This window comes from Gastrolobium bilobum, unplaced genomic scaffold (genome assembly GCF_033153095.1).
Source record: "Gastrolobium bilobum isolate Gb01-03AN ecotype WA unplaced genomic scaffold, APGP_CSIRO_Gbil_v1 utg53731, whole genome shotgun sequence".
Lineage (NCBI taxonomy): Eukaryota > Viridiplantae > Streptophyta > Magnoliopsida > Fabales > Fabaceae > Gastrolobium > Gastrolobium bilobum.
Window position 1 is genome coordinate 28,451 of NW_026898923.1, and position 25,870 is coordinate 54,320.

The 25,870-nt window shown below is 38.2% G+C and overlaps 2 protein-coding genes across 3 annotated transcripts in view; one reads left to right on the forward strand and one right to left on the reverse strand.

Moving 5' to 3' along the window:
- Window positions 1-18,695, forward strand: part of LOC133285601 (uncharacterized) — a 34,930-nt gene extending 16,235 nt beyond the window's left edge. The window contains exons 11-20 of one of the 2 annotated variants that reach the window (XM_061482855.1): window positions 329-364; window positions 2,462-2,598; window positions 2,770-2,840; window positions 2,935-2,988; window positions 8,586-8,728; window positions 9,169-9,309; window positions 17,098-17,337; window positions 17,561-17,620; window positions 17,914-18,168; window positions 18,247-18,695. In XM_061482855.1, the coding sequence (XP_061338839.1) occupies window positions 329-364; window positions 2,462-2,598; window positions 2,770-2,840; window positions 2,935-2,988; window positions 8,586-8,728; window positions 9,169-9,309; window positions 17,098-17,337; window positions 17,561-17,620; window positions 17,914-18,168; window positions 18,247-18,387 (1,278 nt within the window). In that variant the 3' untranslated portion in view covers window positions 18,388-18,695. Of the gene's footprint in view, window positions 1-328; window positions 365-2,461; window positions 2,599-2,769; window positions 2,841-2,934; window positions 2,989-8,585; window positions 8,729-9,168; window positions 9,310-16,408; window positions 16,483-17,097; window positions 17,338-17,560; window positions 17,621-17,913; window positions 18,169-18,246 lie in introns of those variants that run through there. The other variant, XM_061482856.1, reaches the window with a different exon arrangement.
- Window positions 18,696-20,095: 1,400 nt separating this feature from the next.
- Window positions 20,096-24,211, reverse strand: LOC133285602 (uncharacterized mitochondrial protein AtMg00810-like). The gene is made up of 3 exons (XM_061482858.1): window positions 24,033-24,211; window positions 21,465-21,518; window positions 20,096-20,996 (listed from the first exon to the last, which is right to left on the reverse strand). The coding sequence occupies exons 1-3, from the start codon at window positions 24,209-24,211 to the stop codon at window positions 20,096-20,098; spliced, it is 1,134 nt and encodes a 377-aa protein (XP_061338842.1).
- Window positions 24,212-25,870: the final 1,659 nt, after the last annotated feature.

Here is a 25,870-nt window from a genome sequence, read left to right on the forward strand (position 1 = left end):
TTCTCACTTAAGCCCATTAGGGTCTCTATATATTGTAACGCTTTCTATCAATTTTATATACAACATATTATTTATATTCAAGTAATTCTATTAACTAAATGAAAATGATTTTCTTTTAATATATAATTCAATTCTATGTGAGAGTCTTCTTGCAGTAGTTGTACAGGTTGTTCATGTGATATCCAATGAATTTGACAGCTAACTTTTATTTAGTTATCTTTTGTTGTATTTACTTGATTTGCTTTTGGCATTTAAATTTGTTTACTGTGTTTGAGTTTCTATGGTTACTGATTGGAAGGTATTTGGGACTCTATTTATAAAATTTCAGGTGCCAAATTTTTTTGGAAAAAGTAGCCATCATAAGGTACAATTTCATTGCTCTCTTATTATTGCCATATGTTCCTTTCTGCTGTTTTCTTCCGTGATTTTCTTAACACAAATACTGTTTTTTTTTTAAATTCTCCGCTGTTTATCTTCTTATATATTCTTCTTGTTATACATTTTTGTTGATTAAAGTTCAAATGTCTTATTTAAGTTTGGTGGCCAATTTTTTTGGGGAGAATTGCTATTTGGGAATTCATAGCGAAAATATTTATAATTATCGAACACATTAACGATTTGTCTTATTAATTGTTCTGTAAGTGCCTGTTTGGCATCTGGAATGGAGCATGGAGTTGGAGGTTAGAGTTGGATTTTGGCCTATTAATTCTAATGTTTATATTTGGAAGCCCTTTTAGAATCAGAATCATAATTCCAAATGACAATTCTATGGAATTACAAAATAACTGGCCCAAACACTTTCCAATTCATAGCCAACAACGTAAAAATTGCCAATTTCACATGTACGAATTAAAATTGTGCTCAACCTGAAAAACAAAAGATGTGCCTCTCCTTTTTCTATGGTGGCACTGCATGGGGCAAAGGCTGCGGGTGCATCATATGTTTCACCATGGTGGAATAGAGGAACAAAACGTCAGGGAAATGGGGAGTTAATTGAGATTCTGGTGTTTGGAGGAATGGGAATTCCTTGGCTATTCATAGGAATTGATTGAGTCATTGGGGGTGGTAGACCAGTTATAATTGACTGCTGTCCCGAAGTCATTGGCATCGGAGGAGGGGGGCTGGACGAATAGAAGAAGGAATCATGGGAATGGTAGGTGGTCTGGGTCGAGGAATTGGAAGGTGGAGTAATTGGAAGGCCACTACTGTTAGGAGCAGAATACTGGATTGCATTGAGAGGAACACGAGGAAGATTCAATGCTAGTCCAGGTGGTGACGGAAGAAGGATGGACTGCAGGCGTAAGGTCTTGGAGGAAGTGCAGCAAGACTAGGAAGGTTCTTTGCTTCTATTGAATTGTATTTTCTAATTAAGGAAGTAGATGCCATATTTAGGTGATTGTATATATTTTGTAATTAAGTAGGTACTGATTTGTATTTTCCATAGTATTAGTGAGTGTAAATCTTATATAGAAATGGATGGAGCTGTGAGGAATTCTCAAGCCATTCACAAAAATCTCTTATCAAGAGCTTGAGTTATCCAGCCATGGGAAACCCTAAACCTTTAAACAGTCCAGCCTCGTACCCAGTTCCCAGTAGCAGTCCAGATCTGCTCAGAAATGTCCGGCACCCTCTGACTATTTACTGGCCACAGCCCGCTGCCGGCGATGCCTTTTCGGACCAAAAACCCCTGGATTGTCATTCCAGCTTCTTTCCTTTGATTGACTCCCTTCTAGAGATTTGTTTTTATACTTCCTTATGTTACATGATTTGCTTCCTTATTTAATTAGGATCAAAGAACACATAAACATCATTATCAATATAGTTTTATTATTCTGAGTATCTCTTTCCTTTCTATTCCTCCTTTACTGCCTAAATCCATGTAGTTTCAACATAATTTTTCCTTTTCATAAATACCTATATATCCTTAATGTTTTTATCATTTCATTAATTTATATTCAAAAAAATAAGTTGCATAATTAATTACTTGAAAAATTAATATAATTTTTTTATAGTTAATTGTTAACTATTGTTATTAAACAACCATTCAGTGTTTGTTATTACTACGTTAAAAAAACTTATGTTTTTTGGTAAGAATACTACACAAGTTTAGGCATATAAGATGCCATACCAAACATTGCAATTCTACATTATAAGCAATCTTACACAGACACCTCAATCTTAGGCGTTTTAGATGCCTAATCTGTGTACTGAATGTCTCCTTAGCGAGTTTTCTTTTCATCTTTTAGTCTGAGGCAATCAGCTGGTCTATGCTGCCAATATCTCATATTCCGATAATTTATTCTCTTTTGGTAATGTAAAGGTGAATGTTTATTATCAAAAACATTCCATGAAACACTCACGGTTGTCTTAACCTCGTTTACATGCTCTTTGATTCTGTATAACAATATTTGAATTTATCTGTTTTAATTAGGGTTTACTTTTTGTGGACCATGGCTTATAGGTAAAGGTCATCTTTTTCTCAAAAACTGGGGAGCGTGCTGCTCCATTTATACGACAAGTAGCTAAAGACTATTGGGCTTATGCTTCATTTGCATTCATTCTCTGGCGGGAAGAGGAATCTTCCTATTGGTGGGGAGGGTAAGTGGCAATTTTCACAAAATCTAAATCGGGGAAACATCATTCTACATGTTACTTTTTCCATGTAAAGAAGATGGTGCTATGAAATTATTTTATAATATTCACCACCTTATTGACTCATTGCTTGACCTGGTATGAATTGATTTTGTTTTATTTGTTTTTTATTGTCAGATTTGGGGTGGAATCTGCACCTGCTATAGTATTTCTTAAAGACCCAGGTGTCCAACCTGTTGTGCACCATGGTCTGCTTCTTTTTCATATTGTTTGAGAACCATTTGAATATATACTTTTGCTCTTAATTTAACTGACTATCTATCTGTGCATTGTGTGCTGCAGGTTCAGTTAACAATTCAATTTTTTTGAATATGATGGAAAATAATAAAGAGCAAGGTAGATACAGATTTATTGTTTGGATTGCCCAGTGATTTTGATACAATTGAATCTGAAATATATTGTATATTCAAGTATATGAGTCTGTACAAGGAGGCTCTCTATTTATAGAGACTAAAAGACCTAATGGGCCAAGCCCACAATCTAGACTATTCTAGACTATTCTAATAATAAATTAATATTATTTCTAACACTCCCCCTCAAGCTGGTGCGTATATATCAAAAGCTCCCAGCTTGTTACAAATATGATCTATTCGGGGACCTCTAAGAGCTTTAGTGAATACATCCGCAAGTTGATCATTGGAATTGACAAATGCTGTCTCGATCTCCCTTGACTGGATCTTTTCTCTAACAAAATGACAGTCAATTTCTATATGCTTGGTCCTCTCATGAAAGACTGGGTTAGAGGATATATGCAAAGCGGCTTGGTTGTCACAAATGAGCTTCATAGGCCTTTGTTCACAGAGATGGAGTTCCTTCAGCAATTGACTCAGCCAGATGAGCTCACAGGTTGCATTTGCCATTGCCCGATATTCTGCCTCCGCACTGGATCTGGCGACCACAGTTTGCTTCTTACTCTTCCAAGAGATCAAATTTCCTCCGAAGAGAACACAATACCCTGAGGTGGATCGTCTATCTGAAGGAGAACCTGCCCAGTCAGCATCTGAATAACTAGAGATCTCTGAACTCCCTTTATTTGTATATAATAAACCTCTTCCTGGCGCCTTTTTAATATATCGGAGAATTCTAATAACTGCATCCCAATGGGAGTCACAAGGAGAATCAAGAAATTGACTTGCAACACTCACTGCGAAGGAGATATCTGGCCTTGTCACAGTAAGATAATTCAATTTTCCAACTAGTCGGCGGTAGCGACTAGGATCTGGCAGTGGCTCCCCCTGTCCTGGTAATAACTTAACATTGGGGTCCATAGGTGTATCAATAGGTTTACAACCTAACATGTCAGTCTCATCTAGGATATCCAGTGCATACTTCCTCTGACAGATGGAAATGCCCCGCCTAGACTGTGCAACTTCGATCCCTAAGAAATATCGAAGTCTGCCAAGATCTTTGGTCTGAAATTGATTGAATAAATGCTCTTTCAACTGATCAATCCTGGTCTGATCACTGCCTGTAATGATAATGTCATCAACATAGACCAGGAGATAAACGCACTGGCCAGAAGAGTTATGCCGGTAAAAGACAGAATGATCGGCTTTGCTTCTGATTAATCCAAAGGATTCAACAACTGAACTAAAACGGCTAAACCAGGCCCGAGGAGATTGCTTCAGGCCATATAAAGATTTCCGAAGTTTACATATCATTCCAGAACTCTCCCCCTGAGCAACAAAACCTGGTGGTTGCTCCATATAAACTTCCTCCTGCAAGTCACCATGTAGAAAAGCATTCTTAATATCAAGTTGGAGAAGGGGCCAGTGATGAATGGCGGCAAGGGCAAGAAACAGGCGAACAGAAGCCATCTTAGCAACAGGAGAAAAGGTATCCCCATAATCAAGACCAAAGATCTGTGTGTATCCCTTGGCCACTAAGCGAGCTTTAAGGCGATCAACAGTGCCATCAGGACCAACTTTAACTGTGAACACCCATCGACAACCAACAACAGACTTCCCGGGAGGAGCACGAACAAGATCCCAAGTGCCATTGGAGTGAAGTGCCTGCATTTCATCAAGCATCGCCTGGCGCCACCCTGGATGAGATAGTGCTTCACCTGTGGTTTTAGGGATGGAAACAGAAGAGAGACTAGAAACAAAAGTAAAATGTTGTGAAGAAAGTCTGTCATAACTCAAGAAAGAATAAAGGGGATGAAGATTTCGAGTAATTCGAATACCTTTCCGAAGGGCAATGGGAGGAGTCTCTGATGGAGGATCCGGAGGAGAAGAGCCGACGGGAAGGGGCGATGAGTCATCAAGAGGCAAAGTCGGAGGAGGTGCAGGCTGACGACGCTGGTATGTGAGGAAAGGACGATCTGCAGGTATGGAGGTAATTGGTTGCTCCTCTGGAATAGGGTCACCTGCAGCTGGTAAAGACAAATCAAGAAAAGGAACATGAAGGACCTGATCAACTTGGGACACTGGAGACGGAGTAGAGTGAAAAGGCTGCTGATCAAGGAAAGTGACATCAGCAGAAACGATATAACGCTTGAGATCAGGAGAATAGCAACGATACCCTTTTTGAAAACGTGTATACCCAAGGAAAATACATTTGAAGGCCTTAGATGTCAACTTGTCTTTACCTGGAGTAAGATCATGAACAAAACAAGTACAGCCAAAAATATGTAAAGGCAGAGGATAAGAAGGTGCTCCGGAAAACAAAATACTGTGGGGAACATCATTATTTAGCACAGAAGAGGGCATGCGGTTGATAAGGAAACATGAGGTGATAATAGCATCTGCCCAAAAACGGAGTGGGATGTTCATATGAATGAGAAGGGTACGTGCAGTTTCAACTAGATGTCTATTTTTACGTTCAGCGACTCCATTTTGTTGTGGAGTGTGGGGACAGGTAGTCTGGTGTATCGTCCCTTGTGTATCCAGAAATTTAGAAAATTCAAGAGACACATACTCTTTTGCATTATCACTGCGCAAGATTTGAATAGAAGCACCAAATTGAGTTTTTATTTCTGCACAAAACTTTTGATAAATTGAAAATAACTCAGAACGATTTTTCATTAAATAAACCCAAGTGCAACGGGAGAAATCATCAATAAAGGTGACAAAATACTGAAAACCCAAAACAGACGTTGTTCGACTCGGACCCCAAATATCAGAATGAACGATAGAAAAAGGAGCATCAGCTCTTTTATTGACTCTATTAGCAAAGGAGGAGCGAGTGTGTTTTCCTTGCTGACAAGAATGACAGTTTAAAGACTTAAGATTGGATAAAAAGGGAACCATATGCTGAAGCTTGGAGAGGTTTGGATGACCCAGACGGCTGTGAATTAGCTCAGGAGACTCTGTGAGAGAACAGGCTACTGGAGAAGGTGGTGCAATCAGATAGTAGAGACCTCGTGACTCAACGCCTGCTCCAATCGTCTTCCCCGTACCCGAATCCTGCATAGAAAAGGATTGTTTAGAGAAGGTAATAGTACATGAATGAGAATGAATCAACTGGCTAACAGAGATTAAATTAAAAGGAATGCCAGGTATATAATAAACAGAACTCAAAGTTAAAAGGGGAGTTGGGTTGGCTTCCCCAATTCCACGAGCAGGAGCCTTAGTGCCATCAGCAAGAGTGACAGGGGGTAGGTTATTAGAATAAAAAAGTGAAGTGAAGAGATCTTTATTACCACAAAGATGGTGAGTAGCACCTGAGTCTATTATCCAGGGTCCAAGAGATGATTGATAAAAACAAGCAACATGATTACCAGTGTCTTGAGTAGGATGCTGAGAAGAAACCTTCTTGAGAAGTGCCTCATAGTCGACACTTGAAAGAGTTACTAATCCAGTTGAAGGTGGCGTAACATCAGTTTGAGCAAAGTTGGCAGTCGGTGGCTTCAAATGAGGGTACTTCCTATCGCAGCGTTCTTCAAAATGCCCAAGATTCTGGCAATAATTGCAACGAGGCCTCTGTCTGCGGCCACGTCTGCGACTGCGTCCACTGTTCCAATTGGAATCACTGGCCCGAGAAAAGAATGGAGATGGGGTAGTACCGGAGATGATGCCAGTCATGTTTTTGGACGCATTATTTGAGCCCTCCATCACAAAATAAAAGGAGATGACCAGAAAATAGCAAAGAACTACAAGAAAGCAAGAAATCGCGCAAAAACGTTGCACAAAAGTGTCCAAACAGCGGGTTTTTCACTGATATCTTTCAAACGGATGGGACCCACAACGAACGGAGACCAGATCTGGAAAGAGGGTGAGGAGGCGAGCAAGATGGTGGTGGTTCGGCCTGGAACGGTGGCCGGACGGTGGCTCACGCGCCGGAACAGTGGCTCGGCCGCCGGAGACTTCCACCGGCGCGTGGATGCTCCGATTAACACGCGGCTTGGACAGACAGGGTCGCCTCCCTGAGCCTCTCCTGATCACGTGGTGGTTGGTCGGAAAAGTCGCCGGAAAAGCAGTCTGACGACGGTGAACAGTGGCGGACGGTGGTTTTGTGGCGGTTTCCGGCGATGAACGGAGGCTGACGATCTTTTTTCTGATGATACGAGGTTGAGGACAAGAAATTTGTGACTAAATAAGGGTTAGGTGTGAAAGGATGGTTGCCGGTATGATGCACGGCAGTAAAAAGAAAGAGAAAGATATATATGCGGAAGCAGAGCCCTCAGATCGAGAGCTCTGATACCAAATTGAATCTGAAATATATTGTATATTCAAGTATATGAGTCTGTACAAGGAGGCTCTCTATTTATAGAGACTAAAAGACCTAATGGGATGACCTAATGGGCCAAGCCCACAATCTAGACTATTCTAGACTATTCTAATAATAAATTAATATTATTTCTAACAGATACTTACAAATTTTATTAACAAAATTGTCATAACCTATAAATTTGACTAAGGTGCGTTAGGAAGAGATGCAGCCATGAATTTCATAAATGGTATATTGGAGTGAAAGGGTTGGGATGAGTGGAGAATTTGCGTATCAGAGCAGTGCATCAACTTCAATAGTTCTTGAGAGTTGACAAATATAGTTCTTGCCAGAACAGTTGATGTTATTGTTATGTGACCCAGAGGTACATGTTCGATTTGTATGATCAGCCTCTTGCAAATGCAAGGTAAGGCGGCCTACTATTTACCCACATAATGGGTTTGACCCTTCTCTAGACCCTACACATAGTAGGAGCTTTATAGCACAGCCTGCCCTTATTATTAATTTCCAATTTTATTGGAATAAACTAGAGTTTTTTAGAGAATATAATACTCCATTCCTGCATGAAAGATACATTCTTAAAATTGTAGACAATTTTGGTATCTGGTTCATCATAAAAGAAATGAAGGAAAAAACTGATTGGACCCTAATTTCTTAGGGAATGACTTTTGACTTATTTTTGTACTTCTCATCTAAATGCATAATCTGTTGACATACTATAGGTGTCTTTGGGGTATCATGTCATTATGAACTTCATATGACTACGAACCACTAAGTGACTACTCCTGTTCACTTTATACAAACATTCAAGGGCTCTCTTAGTCTCTCTGTGTTAGTGAACTCTTTTGATCAATAATAGATGCATGATACTCTACTATCACCGTTTGAGTTTGTATATGGTATGTCCTTGTTTATGTAAATTATTTTCCATCTGATACACATTATGTTATTCTATTCAAGGCATTATAATTGGGTTTTATTAGTCTCCTTTCACATAAGATAGTTATCTTATGTTGTAGAGAGAAAATGGGTGGTTCCACCATTACAAAAAAAAAGAAAAAGGTGGGGTGTGAAAATCGAAGTGAGAGAACATGAGATAAGTTATCTTATGTGAAAGGCGAGTAATATTTTCCATTATAATTATGGATTTTTGTTTGAAAGTTAGGTCCTTATTGTATTATTCAGAAGTTTATGGGATGAAATATTTTCTGAGCCCTAATTAATCTGCTGCATTTTCTTCTCTCCTCTCTTTTGCCTTCCAGAGCTTCCACAGCTAAGGAGTGTGACATCAATGGAGCTAGGCTGTGATCCCCATGGCTATTCTCGTGCTGGATATGATACAATTATTTGGTATTGTGCTATTGCAGTAGGAAGGCCGAGCCTGGAATTTAACAAAATGCGTGAAGTATGTATTTTGTCTTTGTTTTGGACATAATTTCTATGAAATGTTCCACAAAGTAGGTGCTAATTCATCATCTACATTAAGAACTATGCTAATTTCGGTTCCTTACAAAAGTCAATAACTGTTGCGGTGTTGCCATTTTTTGGGGTATATGGGTTTTGATCAGGTTCCTAGTACAGTAGATCTGTGGCTCCAGATTTAGATTTTTAGTTCTTTGAAATGTGACAAAGCAGGTTAAAATTTGTGTATGTTACACATCCTTTTGTTATAAGTGATTAGTTTTCTGGATAGATGCATAATCTTACGAAATTGGCTATAATTTTTGTTGTACATTTTTTTTGGTTATCATTTTTCACTGCTTATACTTTCTAGAGGTAGATATTTGTCTTTTAAACAAGCATGTATTCATCAAATTTGGCAGATTTTGTAATTCAGCACCGTAGACTATGTGCAGGGTCCAAGAAACTTTGTCTAAGCATAGCGAGGTTGATGCATCATCTGAAAATCAATCCTTAGCTCCAGCTGTGGATGCATTTAAGAGAAAGCGGTTGACATTTGCTTGGCTTGATGGTGAAAAGCAAAAGGTAATCCTTTTCTTTCATTTGTTTGATTTATACTTTTGTTTTCTAAATTAATCATTTTTTTGTCATAATAAGTTACACAATGCTGATACTTAGCATTAGTGAATGAATTTAATAGATATGTATTCAGAATACTTTTTGTATTCAGTTTGGCAGAAGAATGCCACTTTTATTTGGCAATGACCTGTGAGCATCAAAGCAACATTATGCCAAATTGCTGCCCTGTCAGATGTTGGTGTCTAATCTGCCAGATGATGGCAGTCTATAACACGTTAATTTGAACTTTGTCATGTGACATGATTTTACTTCTAAATCATTAGAATGCTTTAAAGTGCTTATTAGGATTTTATCAGAATAATATCAGTGTTACATATTCATCTTTAACAGGAGGAACTTACCCTTTTGGATGAACTACTTGTGAAGTACAAGATGTATAATTTTCATGCTATTGTATGCGTACAGATGGTTTTGTTCACTAGCCTACAGAACCTTGTGGTATATGTCTTACCCTTTGTACAGAAAACTCTTGGGATTGGTCTGTGTATGGAGAGGCATTTTGTTATGATCCCATTTGCAAGGTATGGGACTTGGAGTCCCACATTGGTTGTATGTGCAACCTATGAAGCACCGACACTTCAAAAACCCTAATGTGTCGTGTGCGACACTCTCCGACACTCCAACACGCGTTGTAGAGACTCAAAAAAAGGTTCAAAGGATGCGTTGTGCTGCGTTTTTAGTTGCAACTATTAGATTCGTTAGATTACGATTATCATTTTATTGAGTTTAATATAAATATTTGGGATATCTTATGTTTTTTTGCAAAATTGATGACTATTATAAGTTTAGCTTCATTTTTTTGTTAAATTATTAAATATTAAATATAATATACACTACAAAAATTAAAAATATTATTTAATATCAAAATGTGTCCTAACGTGTCAATGTCGTGTCCCTTGTCCCGTGTCAGTATCAGTACTACATAGTGGGCAACTAATGTGGGGTTTATAAAACCTTGGGCACTCTGTTACGGACTTAACAAATAATCCAGATCTTAACAAATAATCCAACAATTGGCAAAGGATTCAAAGGAAATTATAGCTGAATATTCCATTGATTCATATTCATATCAGAAATTACAGCTCGACAATAACAATTCCCACTGAAAAGAAAATTACAAGCTGAGTAAGAAATGCTAAACAGAATGAAAATGTTAAACAGAATGCAAGATAGTTGTGAGACAATTTTTAGAGGTCCCACGCTCTCCCAAAGACGTCACACTTTTCTGCCTACCTTCTTCCCTTCTCTTCCCACTAGATATAACCAACTTCATGCCACCTCATTGCTCCATTCTGTTACGGGTTATTGTGGGAATTTCCTCTTGTCTATTTGGGCCTGATTGTGTCCGGATCCATACGTGTCTGTCTTGACCTCTTTTATACCTCTTGTGCTGGATTGCATCAATACTCCCCCCCATTTTCAGAACCTTGTCCTCAAGGTTGAATTGAGGAAATTGATTTTTTATGACTTCAAACTCTTCCCATGAATTTTCAAACTCAAGCAGACCAGTCCATTTAATAAGAACCTGTATTGTGTCTTGAAGAGAACGTCTGACATCCATCAATTCTTCAGGCACCACTTCCAGCTCCCAATTTTCATTGAATACTGGAGGCAATGGTTGCACTGTTGCTGTTACTTTGATGGCTTTCTTAAGGAGGCTAACATGAAATACAGGGCGCACTTTGCAACCCGCTGGCAATTGCAAGTGGTAAGCAGTCTCCCCAATACGTTCTATTACTTGATAAGGGCCATAGAAGCGTGGACAAAGCTTTTCATTTATGCGTCTGGCAATTGTTTTGAGGCGGTATAGCTGCAATTTAAGGTATACCCAATCACCAACAGCGAAGTGGATATCCCTACGGTGTTGGTCTGCAAAGTGCTTCATCCGGTCTTGGGCCTTGAGTAGGTGGTGTTGTAAATCTTGTAAAATGACATCCCTCTCTGCTAGGGACTGAGACACAGCATCAACAGGAGCCACAAAAGTACCACACTTGAATAATCTCTACCATATAAAGCACGGAATTGGGTGGTACCTGTGACATCTTTGAAGGTAGTATTATACCAGAATTCAGCCCACGAAACCCATTTCAGCCAACCTTTTGGTTTAGTGCAGCAAAAGCAACGTAAATAAGCCTCTAGGCAGCGATTAACCACTTCAGTCTGCCCGTTGGTTTGTGGATGATAGGCCGAGCTGTAATGTAACTTAGTGTCGGCACTCTTGAAGATTTCCGTCCAAAAATTGCTCAAGAAAACTCTATCTCTATCCGAAACAATGGTGGCTGGAAACCCATGTAGACGAACCACTTCCTTTATGAACACTTCAGCTACGTCCTTTGCTGTATAAGGATGTTTGAGTGGGATGAAGTGGGAATATTTGGTGAAGCGGTCAACTATGACCAAAACTGTGTCAAACCCCATAGACTTAGGGAGGCCACCAATAAAGTCTAGAGATATGTCCTCCCAAACCTGAGAAGGAATAGGGAGTGGCTGCAGCAATCCAACTGGGGTCAAATTTTGTGCCTTACATTGTTGACAAACAATATACCAAGCCACATAATTCTTTATGTCCCTCCTCATGCCCTCCCAATAAACCACATCAGCCAGCCTCTTATAGGTTCGGAAATACCCAGAATGACCACCCATTCCCGAGTCATGGTACTCATATAAAAGAGAAGGGATGAAGTGGGAATTTTTGGGTACAACTAACATGTGATTGTAAAATAACCTCCCCTCCTTCACTGTGAAGCCTTTGTGTGCATCAGGGGCTATCAACAAGTCTTGCACAATGCCCTTAAGCTTCTCATCATGCTGAACTTCAGCTTCGAGCTCATCCAATGCTGTCCAGTGCACAGTAGATAAAGCCCCAAAAATCATTTGCCTTGATAGTGCATCTGCCACCTGGTTGTCTCTCCCTGGTTGAAATTGAATCTCAAAATCAAAACCCAAAAGTTTCACAACCCATTTCTGCTGTTCTTCACTCAGGACCGATTGATCAGTGAGGAACTTGAGGCTGCGTTGGTCTGTTTTGATAATGAAATGTCGACCCATGAGGTAGTGTCTCCATTTTCGCATTGCAAAGACTATGGCCATCAACTCTTTTTCGTATACTGACTAAAATCCTTGACTCATGAAAGCAATAGGCTTATTCTCTTGGGTCAGGACAGCCCCAATTCCTTTCCCGGAAACGTCAGTTACAACTTTAAAAGGCTTGTTGAAATTGGGAAGGGCTAACACTGGAACGGAACTCATCATTATCTTCAAATTCTAAAAACTAACCTCAGCCTTCGGGTTCCACTTGAACCCATCTTTTTTTCAGTAGCTCTGTAAGAGGTTTGGCCACCTTCCCATGATCCCTCACGAACTTCCTATAATAACCACTCAGCCCAAGGAAGCCTTTGAGTCCTTTGACGTTCCTAGGTGTTGGCCACGAAATCATAGCCTTAATTTTTTCAGGATCAGCCTTAACCCCCGTAGCAGATACACAATGACCCAAATACTCAATGTGAGTCTTACCAAAGGCGCATTTCTTTTGATTGGCCACCAAATGGTGCTGCCTCAACACTTCAAATACAGCCCTCAGGTGTCCCAGATGCTCCCTTTTACTGCTGCTGTAAACTACTATATCATCAAAAAAAACCAATGCAAATTTCCTTAGAAAAGGTCTAAGAATGTCGTTCATAAGTGCCTGAAATGTTGATGGGGCGTTGGTCAACCCAAAAGGCATCACTACATACTCGTAGTGACCCTCATGTGTTTGGAATGCTGTCTTGGGTATGTCCTCCACCCACATCCTTATTTGATGATAACCCGCTTTCAAATCCAACTTTGAGTAAATCTGAGAGCCCCCTAACTCATCCAGGAGTTCATCCACCAAAGGCATTGGAAATTTATCAGGAATGGTAATTTTATTGAGCGCTCTGTAATCAACACAGACACGCCAACTCCCATCCTTTTTCTTAACCAAAATGACTGGACTTGAGTATGGGCTGATGCTGTGACGGATCATACCATTGCTAAACAACTCAGCTACTAACATCTCAATCTCAGTTTTCTGATAATGAGGATATCTGAATGGGCGGACATTTGGCACTTGGCTTCCTGGCTTGAGGTGGATGGCGTGATCAATGGTGCGGGCTGGGGGCAGCTCTGTGGGTACCTTAAATATATCACAGAAATCGGACAAGAGTTGGTTCAACTCAGTCCACTTCCCTCCATCCTCCTGAACCTCCTCCTCGGTGGCATCAATATAGAACCCCTGTCCCTGGTCTCTCAAGGCTTTAGAAATAGACTTGTATGAAGCTTCTGATCTGGACAAGGAAAGATCCCCCTTAATTACTGTTTCTTTTCCCCTGTCCCCGTACTTGAGAGTCATTTCTTTGAAGTTTGCTTTGATCTCCCCCAGTTGAGTTAGCCATTCCAAGCCCAGAACAACATCAACACTACCTAATTCAAATAGGTATAAATCTTGCTTGATCTGTGTACCCTGAATGCTTAAGTCAACTCCTCTACATACCCCCTTACACTCAATTTTGTACCCGTTACCAATTTCAACCTGGTATGAAGGGGTGTCCGCGACCTGTAACCTGAGTTCCTCCACCATCTCTTTCTTTATGAAATTGCTTGATGCCCCACAATCAACCATAACCACCACCTGTTGATCCTTGATCTTTCCCCATACCTTCAATGTTTGGCTTGAAGAGAGCCCTAGCAAGCTTTGTAGGGATAGCTGTAATTGTTTGTCCGTCTCCGTAGCTTCCACCACCGGCTGTTCTCTTTCTCCCTCGCCGCTTCCATCCCCGTCCTCCACTTCATCGTCATCCACGATCAACAAGTGCAGCTGATGAACTTGACACTTGTGAGTTGGGTGCCAGCGTTCGTCGCACTTAAAGCACAACCCTTTTTGTTGATGGTCCCTCCATTCGGCCTGTGATAGTCGACGCATCTGACCGCCGTCGTTTTCTCCGGCGTGAGTTCCGGTGGAGTGGGTTGTGGGTTTCGCTCCCCCTCCATCATTAGGGTTCTCCATACTTCCGGTTCTTGAACTCGAAGATCCCACGTTTAGCTGATTAGAACCCGTGGCTGATGCATTGTTGTTGGGTTTGTTCCCATGGCCTGGGCCTGCACTAGAATTAGCCCAAGTTCTATTTTCATTTGGCCCACGAGTGCTCTACTCGGCCCTGAGGTCCAATTTCTCCCAATTGGACCCAAGCCTTCTTCCTTCCATGCTGCATTTCTTCGTTCCACCTTGATTGACAACTTCATCATGTCCGTCAAGCAAAGCGTCGGTGACATGAGCAGCTCTTCTTGGATACTGTTGCGCACTCCATTCAGCCATGCACCTTTGAGAAGATCTTCATCTTCAAAACGAAACGCTCCCACCATTTTTTCGAATTGAGCCCTGTACTCCATCACGCTACCACTTTGTTTCAGGATATATAATGCCTTGTAAGGATTATCAAGTGCTTCTAATTGGAATCGACTGAGCAATTCTCGCCGGAAAACTCCCCAGGTGGCATTCGGGTGGCTCGCCTCCCATTAGTGGAACCAGTGAAGGGCCTCCCCTTCTAGGACAACCAACACGGTGGCCACTTTCTCCGCCTCTGTTACTCCATTCACGGTGAAGTAACGCTCCACCTTGCTCAGCCATCCAAAGGCATCATCACCGGCAAAAATTGGAACCTCCAATCGTCGATTAGCTGAAAAATTAAGGTTCGCCCTTCTTCCACTCCTTCTTTCTTGTGACCCAGCATCTTCCTCCTCATTTTCTCCGTCCCGCGAAGGTGTTCGTCGTCTCTCAGCCATCGCGTCTAACCTCCTTAGCACCTCACTCATTCCCCGTTCATTTGCTCCCAACCGGTTAATAATTTCTGCATGTCGAGCTTCATTCTCGTCCAGTCTCAGTAACATCTCTTCATGCCTTGCGCATCCTCTACACATTCCCTCTTCAATCAAGTCCATCCGATGCTCCATTAGTCTCGTCACTACCATTCCCCAGAGCTCCTAGATCGGAGCTCTGATACCAATTTGTTACGGACTTAACAAATGATCCAGATCTTAACAAATAATCCAACAATTGGCAAAGGATTCAAAGGAAATTATAGCTGAATATTCCATTGATTCATATTCATATCAGAAATTACAGCTCGACAATAACAATTCCCACTAAAAAGAAAATTACAAGCTGAATAAGAAATGCTAAACAGAATGAAAATGTTAAACAGAATGCAAGATAGTTGTGAGACAATTTTTAGAGGTCCCACGCTCTCCCAAAGACGTCACACTTTTCTGCCTACCTTCTTCTTCTCTTCCCACTAGATATAACCAACTTCATGCCACCTCATTGCTCCATTCTGTTACGGGTTATTGTGGGAATTTCCTCTTGTCTATTTGGGCCTGATTGTGTCCGGATCCATACGTGTCTGTCTTGACCTCTTTTATACCTCTTGGGCTGGATTGCATCACACTCCCGCCCTTTGAGCTAGCTTTTGAGGTGGTGCACCCCAAGGTTCTTATAAAATAATATCAGAGTCTTCCACTATGCCTCCTGGTTGCAATCGAGCGGTGTGGGTGGTGACGCCGACATTGTAGGGTTCGCCCGGGGCTAGTAAAAGACTAGCGCAAAGCCAACCCGTGTGGGTGCTGGGGGCTACGGAGCGTGGTGGAGTGTTACGATCCCATTTGCAAGATATGGGACTTGGAGTCCCACATTGGTTTTATGGGCAACTAATGTGGGGTTTATAAGACCTTGGACACTCCCACCCTTTGAGTTAGTTTTTGGGATGATGCACTCCAAGGTTTATCACATTTGAAAAGGCACGGCTTTCATATTCATTGCAGAAAAGATAAAATCTTACATTTCAACTGCACTAGCCTACATTTATTTTTTTATTTTTTGCGTAAATTGTGCTTAAGTGATATAATATTGTTAACTGTAGTTGCTGAGTTATTCTGTTTCTGTACAAACCTTATGGTTCAAGTTTAGGTCCTCATTTCCTTTAATTTTAAATACAATATATTTCCATTGATCTATGAGTCTTGTGGACAGTTAATCAGCTTAAAACCTGGAAACAGTAACTGCTTTTCACTTTGAAGATGTGTTGTACCACTGGTGGGAAAGTTGTAAGCTTTGCGTAATTTTACTTGAAAGAAATTTAAAGCATCTCTTTTTGTGTTAATCAAGTAGATGCATGTTTTGGGATGCATGACAACTTTTGATATATTAAGAGTTTGTTGGGTGTCGAAACTTCTCTGTACTCTGTACTATTTTAACTTCAAGACATTTAACTCGATGTGTATATGTTGCTGGATTTTTACTCTTGATGCCCTTGAAAAGATGAACATATTTCTGTCCACTTTTGGGTTCTTTGCTCCAAATAGTTTAATGTTTTTGATATTAAAAAGTTTGGAAAGTATTTAGATAACGTCAAATTAAATTCTTGGATGCCGGTTTATCAAAAAAAAAAAAAAAAAATTCTTGGATGCCTGCATTCTTTGGCTTTCAATTTAAATTTGAATCTATTGCATCTAAATGTTGTTTTTTTTTTTAATGTAAATGTAATTATCTTATCTGCTTGTGGTAGTAACTACAAGTGGAAGACCTAATTCCTGTAACCTTATTACATGCTTTGAGTGAATAGTTACTTCAAATTCTTTCCGCATTTTTGAATGAATACTTTTTGTATCATCTGCGACTATCTCTGGCCTGAGCTATTAACAGAACTGATAATTATTTAGGATTATTGTCATTTTTACCTTGGTAATGCGGGCAGCGAAGACACTTGTGGACCACGGAGGGGTGCGACCGATAATCCTAAGTTATTTGTTATTCGTTACCTAAGGAATAGTAGTGCTTTTGATACGAGGACACAGGAAATGACAAAGTGGAAATCAATACTTGTCCAAGATATAATCAATGATTCTGATCAGGCAGGCCAGTTTGTAGCTGGGTACAAGGGTGCAGCTGATATTCCAGAGGTTTGCATTTTTACAGTAGAATTTTCACGTTGAGAAATTGTGCTTTGTGTGATTCTTGCGTTGTCTGCCATGTCTAGTTTTTACATTTCTTTTGTAAATTAATTGTATATCATCTTATTTCTTGTGAAGTATCTTTTGTGCTGTAAGAACTACGTATGTACAATGACGTAAATGTAATGCACAGTTCTCTTAAGATATCTTCTAATTTTCTTGTTTTTAGCAGATAATCCACTGGCTTGCAAGTATAATAGCCGATGGTGACTCCAGAGATTTGCCATTCTTTGTAAGTTTTTTTAACTTTGTGAATAAGTTTTGTTGGCTAGCAATAATGTAGGAATTCACATTCAATGTTAAATTAGTAACCTGGGTTGCTTCCTCTACGTCCTTAGAGCAAGTATTTTAATTTGATTCTGGTTACTGGTGCTTTACAAATGTGCCTCATGACTTCAAATATTACATTTTATGTGATCATAATTTCACAAATGTCCAGGTTGATGCTTTGAAATGAGAGATAGTTGTTGATTGGATTAATTCTATACTATAGCTTGCTTATTTTGCATACTTGTCCTTTTGCAGACACTACGAACTCCTAAGCTTGTTCCAGATGACGCAGAACCTATTTGGTCCAAAACTGCACAGAAGATACCTTTGAAAAATATGAAGCAGAGTATTCTGGGTGGTGTTAGTGGACTCTCTGTTTACCTTGAGGATCCAAGAATTGGTCCTTTTTTACTTCTGGGAGCACTGATTTCTATGGGTACCATCTGGCTGCGAAGGAGCCAAAAAGTTCAGCTATCTAAGTCAAAGCAACCAACTCAACCTAGTTCCAAGGTAACTTTTGGGTTTGATGTTCTTATCCTTTCATATTTTCAAAATCAAGGAGTTACTTGTATATTTTCGCTCTGACAGGCACCTTCCAAGGATGAAAGAAAACAGAAACCAAGAGACCGGGTTCGGAGTCGGTCAAATAAAAATCAGCCTCCTTCTATGACAGATTTTGATCCACCGGATGCTTATCAGATGCCACTCTCAGATTCTGAATCTGAGTAGTTTCAATTCAGTTTCTCATTGAAGGAAAGGAGCTTTTGTAGACTTGTGTTACATCGTCCGAAGGTGAAGCTCTTGATTTGTGTTCTTATTTTGGAGCCTTGTAATACAAGATTGCCACCACCATGTCAACAAGAGATTGGGACCCCTGGCTGGCACATACTCCTGATGCCAGTTATTTCAAAAACCAAACGTACATTTTATATGTAAAAAAATGGGGATTGGATCCTTTCATTGTCTTGTGAAAAATCTCAAATATTCATTGATAGATGAACAATGATAATTTTAATGACGAAGTTCGGGTAAATAGAAAATGATCATTTTAATTACTGATTAGTGGTCCATAAATGAATAACTGAAATTTTTCACGACATATTTATTAAAACAAGACCAGGGGGAGGATTCATTCCCATCAAAATCAGACAGGGTTTGACTGTTCCAAGCATAAATTTGTTTGATTTACTGTTCCCATTGGAACATTTATTCACGTCTGTCAATTCATTAAGCTACATGCTTTATCCAAAATTGAGATGTTTACCGAATGGGCATAAATGAAGTACAGAAAAGTTAATCGTAAACCCGTTAATAAAACCTGACAAATGATTTTTAAACGGATCCAGTTGACCAACCGTATTGAACGTACGTTGGCATGTAATACTAAGCTGTCTTCATTGTAACGATATTTTTATAATAATTAGTTATCTTAATGGCATATTGCTCGAGTTGTTTAAATTAGATATTTATAATTATGATTTTCTATTTAACAGACAAATGTTTAGTATATATTTAAATTAATTAAAATATTTTAAAATATATTATTTAGTTAAAAGTGTTAAATATATTGTAGCAATATTTACATGTCCCAGTTAATTTCACATATATAATTTAAACGAAAAAGATTATTTTTATTTTTTTACACGTTAGCTAATTTTTTTTAAAAAATATGGAAACTATTTATAATAATAATTTTTTAATTTTTTATCTTACAAAATAATTTTTTGATTTCATCTTATTTACATTCTTTTAACTTTTTCTCGAAAACATTATATATAAATCAAATTTTTTATCTACTATATTATTTTTTACTCATAAAAACTTTAAAATGAATTATTTTAATACTATGGAGAAAATAGAAACATATCATATATAATATATATATATATATATATATATATATATATATATATATATATATATATATATATATTCAAGAAAATTATAACATTATAAAAAAAAATTAGTTTAACGAACTTTTTTTTTTTAAAGTAGAAAAGATGAAAAAGTGAAACATATAAATGAAATAAATAAAAAGCGATATAATATAAATATTAAAGTTTAAATTTTTTTTAAAAGAACTTTTATAAAATACATAAGTACACGAAGACATTAAGATGAAAAAGTAGTACTTCTTGCATTTGGAGACAATGTGACTTGTGACGCAAATTAATTCATGAGTGAAAGGTATCAAAGTCAAGAAGAGAAAGAAAGAAAGTAACAAGAAGGGAAGAATATGACAAAGAGAAAATGATTCTATTCTCTTTCTTTTGATTGTAAAAATGACTTGATGATTTATAAAGTAAGACTCAATCTTTATTTATAGATTGGTCCGGTGCTAAGTGACTTATTACAAGTTTGTTAGATACACTAACTAACTTTATTTTGTTAAATCTCCTAACTGAATTTATTGGGCCATTCATTGGGTCACTGGCTTTCATCCCCCCACAAGCAGAGTGGGCTTGAAATTAGAGACCCGAAGCTTGGACTTGAAATCAGCAAATATTGATTTGGGCACAGCTTTAGTAAGCCCATATGCCAGTTGATCTCGAGCTGGAACATGATGAACAAAAATGGTTTTAGCCATCACTTTCTCACAGACAAAGTGAAGATCAAGCTCAAAATGCTTGGTATGAGAGTGAAAAATAGGATTGGCAGTGAGAAGAACTGCAGAGAGATTATCACAATACACTGTGGGAGGTCGAGTAATTCTAATTTGAAGTTCTGAAAGTAAGGATTGTATCCATATGAGCTCAGCAACAGTGGAAGCTAGACAACGATATTCAGCTTCAGTACTCGAACGGTTGACAACAAGTTGCTTTTTCGAAGACCAAGTGACAAGATTAGATCCAAGAAAAATGCAGAATCCACTAGTTGAGCGACGATGATCCAGATCTGAGTCCCAGTCATAATCACAATAAGCTGCTAAGTGAAAATTGTTAGAGGGATTAATTGTAAAGCCATGCGACACTGTGCCACTAAGGTAACGAAGAATACGTTTGACTGTTTTCCAGTGTGTGTCAAGTGGTGCATGCATGAACTGACATACTTTATTTACACTGAATGTGATATCATGTCTGGTAATGGAAGCATATTGAAGAGCACCAACTATGGAACGGTATTGAGTAGGATCAGGATGAGGAGAGCCATCGTGAGATAACAGTTTGACACTTGACACCATGGGAGATGGCATGGACTTGTAGTATGTCATATTTTCTTTCTTGAGCAGATCCAAGATATATTTGGACTGATGAAGATGATAACCTCCTATTGTTGTTTTGGTAGCTTCAATTCCGAGAAAATAATGGAGATGGCCAAGATCTTTCAGTGCAAAGGCACTGTTGAGAACAAATTAAAGATTGAATAGCTGAGGAGCAAGAACCAGTGACAAGAATGTCACCAACATACACCAAGACAAAAAGTGTGGTATGTTGGTCCCAGATGAACTCAAGATGGGGGGTGAATTGAGTTTTATAAAAATAATTCGCTAATTAAAATTAACTCAAAGCAATAAATCAAGATAAGGATAGAGAGATATTAACACAATAGTTTTTACGTGAAAAACCCAAAAGGAAAGAAAAACTACGGGCCTTAAACTCGAATACTGAAATTCGACTGGAAACTCCACTATGAAACTTGTGTACAAAGAGTTCTCTAGTATCCTAGTTTCCTAGTCTACCCCTTACACAAATTCCTAAACTGGTATCCTAGTTTCCCAGTACGAAATCCTAACCCTTTAGGATTCTGAAACCCTGTCGCACAAGGGTTCTCAACTTACTCTCAATTTCCAAGAAAAAAAGACATACTGGTATCCTAGTTTCCCAGCACAAGAACTGGTATCCAAGTTTCCCAGTACAGACCTTCAAAAAGGTCAAGAAGAAATTTACAATTAAATGAGTTACCTCAGTGCTTCTTTTCCTCAAGTATATAGGTAATCTGAATTCCTATGGAGAAATATTCACTTTTCCAAAGGATGAATGTGTGAATGAATGTTCTTGAGAAAGTTCTTCAATTGATGCACAAGAAAGAATTCTAATTTTGAAAATCTAATTCTCTATTTTCTTTCTTGTATATTCTTCTCTCTTCTCTCTCTTGTATTTTCTCCACACTAAAATAATATGCAATGAGCCCTATTTATAATAATAACATCTTAATCTATTATGCAATGCAATCCTAATCAAATCTTTGGCAAAGAATATTTTATTTCTCTTAATCTAAAAAGATAAAATATATCCTAATCTTTACTTGATTCCATGCTTTTCTATCTTTTCATTATATCTTCTATATCTTCTCCAATCTTTATGCAATCTTCAATTATCTTGAATATTGATCCCATGCTTTTCTCTATCTTCATGATATCTTCTTCAATCTTCATGTAATCTCCAATTATCTTGAATACTATTTCAAATCAGAATAAATATTATTCTGAAATCTCAAACAATCAGCTCATTAGTAATTTCAAGAATATAAAATATTATCAATTAAATTAACATTAAATTGATTGTAATCATCAAAACATATTCTAAATCAATTAAACAATTGGGGTATAACAAATATCCAACAATTTCCCCCTTTTTGATGATGACAAACAATTTATGTCATGTACTCAGAAAAACTAATTCGTTACAGATATAACATGAATGCTCAATGATGATTGCATGAATACTATTCTCCCTGACTTTGTTAAGCTACAACTAAATTATTCTTTACAAAATATGGCATCCATTCCCCCCTTTTGGCATCATCGAAAAGATGAAGAGTAAACACTTAAGATAAAGAAGGAAAGCTGTCAAGGTAGCATGAATAGGGAGTAATAGCTTAATAGTGAAAAACATTGAAGAGTAAGAATGTAAAAAATGATGAAAGGCAACAAAGGAAAACATTCCAAAGCATATACAATAGCAATGCAGTAATTTGCCTTTGCACTCAACTTTATAATCACTCTTGTTTCTTATTCTCTAAGCTTTCCATAGGCTTGTACCTCATGACTGCTCTCCACTCTTAGTGTTGGAATATTTCATAAGCCACCAAATCAATAGGACTTTAAAGCTTGTAATGTAACAAGTGGATATGAACAAAAATAAAATAGTATCAGGGTAAGTAGAAAATAAAGAAGAGATAGTACAGTTATGCATAGTCCCTAAACCTTATCTTTTGATATTCTCAATACTATTTTCCATCATGAAGATATCTTTTTCTTTTTCTACTTTTCTAAGTTTCCATTTTCATATGACTAACACTCAAAAACAGGGTTTTTTTTTAAACTCAAATGAAATTTGTTCCCCCTGAATTTGATATTCCTTTTTTTTCATTCCTTTTTTTTCATTCCTTTTTCTTTTTCTTTTTCTCATTCTCACTTTTTCAGTTTTCTTTCTTTTTCTCATTCACATTCTTTTTCTTTTTCTTTTTCCTTTTCTCATTCCCCTGTGTACTTTTCTTTTGTACTCTAACAATTCATCCACTCAATTTAGAAACTATGCATACCCATACATAAAAAGGTTTGTAACAATTAAAATACAAAAGGCTGCATATGAGATTTAATCAAAAAAAATAGGCTGAAGGCTCAAATGGGGTAAATAGAGATAAAACTTACTGTTAAGGTTGGCTTGAGAAGCTCAAACGACCAAAGAAGGCCTATATCATTTTCAATTACTCATGAAACATCCCAACTAGCGAGCCTTGAGCTTCACTCATACAAGTTCTAGATTGCTTCCTCACAAAGAAAATCACACATAGATATATATATATCCTCACAAACATGGCAAACAACCACAAAGTTAAAGTATACACTTCAGAATGCATGTAACTAAAAATCATGTGAAGTGAATGGTGAGGCAAATATAATTGAATATGGTAGTGAAGAAGAAAATAGGTCAACAAATATCAAGAGTGCTTTATCTATCATCAAAACTAGCCAATCACTTGGGGGAGAAAAAAAAGTTCTCAATCAATTTTTTTTGTTTTTTATATTATAGTACACATCTCAAGCTTTCCAACAAAGTATAGATCACTGAAATTGGAGTTCTACAACTCAATATATAACCAGTTAAAGTATGCTATCTAAAAATAGAGTAATCAACATTCCAGTCACGTTGACAGATCAACTAAGAATATTATACACATCCAAAAATTCTTAAATTTTCCAGTTTTAAATCTTATTAAGTTAGCTTTTCAATTCCACTGGTTTCATGCAAAAAGGATTTGTATAACTCAAGTTATGACTGTTTAAAGTTAACTAGTTCAAAACAGTCTGTATATTTGATTTTTAATTTTTTTTTTTTATCTGTCACTGAATCTGCTATTCATATAACTTGTGTTTATGGTTTAGGAGTGATAAGAGTCTGAAGCAAACTCTGATCACTCCATTGAAATACCTGAGTTTTTCTTTGATCCTGAACCAGAACGTACCTTTCACAGAAGAAGAAACCTCAGGGAAGAAATTTTTAAAAATATGGTTGATCACAACAATAATGAAGAAATTCCTCCTGAACAAAATTTCAGGAATTTGGCTACTCCTTCCAGGAACAGACCAAATAGGGGAGTAATCCTCCATCCTGTAGCACCTAATTTTGAACTTAAACCTATCATGTTTCATATGATTAAGGAAGCTGGAGTCTTCAATGGACTCCCTGCAGAAGACCCTTACACACACCTCACAACCTTTCAAGATATTTGTGATAACTTTAAAGCTGAGGGTGTGACAGAGGAAATCATGAGAATGAGGTTGTTCCCTCACTCCTTGGGCTTAAAAGTAAAAACATGGATGAAAACTCTCACCCCTGGATCAATACACTCATGGGAGGAACTCTCTAACAAGTTCATAGAGAGGTTTCTCCCTATGTCTCGACAAGCTGATGTAAGAGCAGAAATCTCTAACTTCAGGATGTTTTATGGAGAAAATCTCTATGAAGCCTGGGAGAGATACAAGGACATTATCAGAAAATGTCCAAACCATGGGGTAGAGAGTTGGGGAGTATTACAATCTTTCTATAAAGGACTTGACCATACTTCTCAGTCACATTTAGATTTTGCTGTAGGAGGAAATTTTTTTACAGGAACGCTTGAATCCAGGTATGAAATTGTAGAAGGCACTGCAGAAAGATGTCTCTAATGGCCAATAGACAGGGTGAGCCCAGTAAGGAAGCCTGGCATGCTAGAACTAGACAAACAAACTGCCATGGAAGCCTAGTTAGCCTCACTCATAAATGAGATGAAGAACCTGAAAGATGATCAAGAAGCACCAATGATGGAAGTCTTACAACTCACAGCAGCTGAAACTGAACCATGTTCGGCCTGTGGTGACCTTCATGATTCAACAGACTACCCATCTACTGCATTGGTGTGTTATGCAGAAAACTTTGGCAACAGGATCTTCACCAGAGACAATCAACAAGCAGGACGCAACACCAATTCAACTCCCGGAAGAACTATCACCAAAGATCAAAACCATAACCCCCAATGGAGGCCACCTATGAACCACAGACCATTTAACACTCAGCAGCAGCAGTACCAGCAAGGCAGCAGCAGTGGAACGTTTGAACAACAAAAGAGAAGCAATTATATTCCGCTCCACAGAGATGACCAACGCATCAACACCCTGGAAAATTATGTCAAAGAATATGTCACCAGGAATGATGCAGTGGTTAGGAACATTGAGTCCCATCTGGGACAGATTGCTTCCAGTCTCAATACAAGAACACCAGGGAACGTTGACATTCCCTCAACAGCCTCACCAAAAGAAGTACTTGTTTTGCCCAATTCCCCTTAAGAGCAAATCAAGGCTGTCACCTTGAGAAGTGGGAAAGCCACTACACAACCCACCACTCTGCATGAGGAGGAAGAGCGGAATAAAGCATCTGAGGAACCCAAAAAGAACAACAACCAGCCACCGATGAACAGTGTAACACCCCGTATGCATCCGGTTTGTTAACATGTCATCGTATTAAGCCACGCTTAATTAAAAAATGCGGAATATCTTTTTCTGTTCAATTATGGCGTCATTATTCTTAGCCAAGTTGATTACTTAATCAATTTTCATAAAACATCGCCTGTATGATATTGCAAGAGACAACTAACTGAAATACCTCAAAATATAAGTAACGGTGAGTATCTAAAATCACGGAACTACAACACGTAGTCCAGACATAATCCTGATACATTATTACAACACGAATCTAAAACAAGACACAGTAAAAAACAATGTGGCATGGAC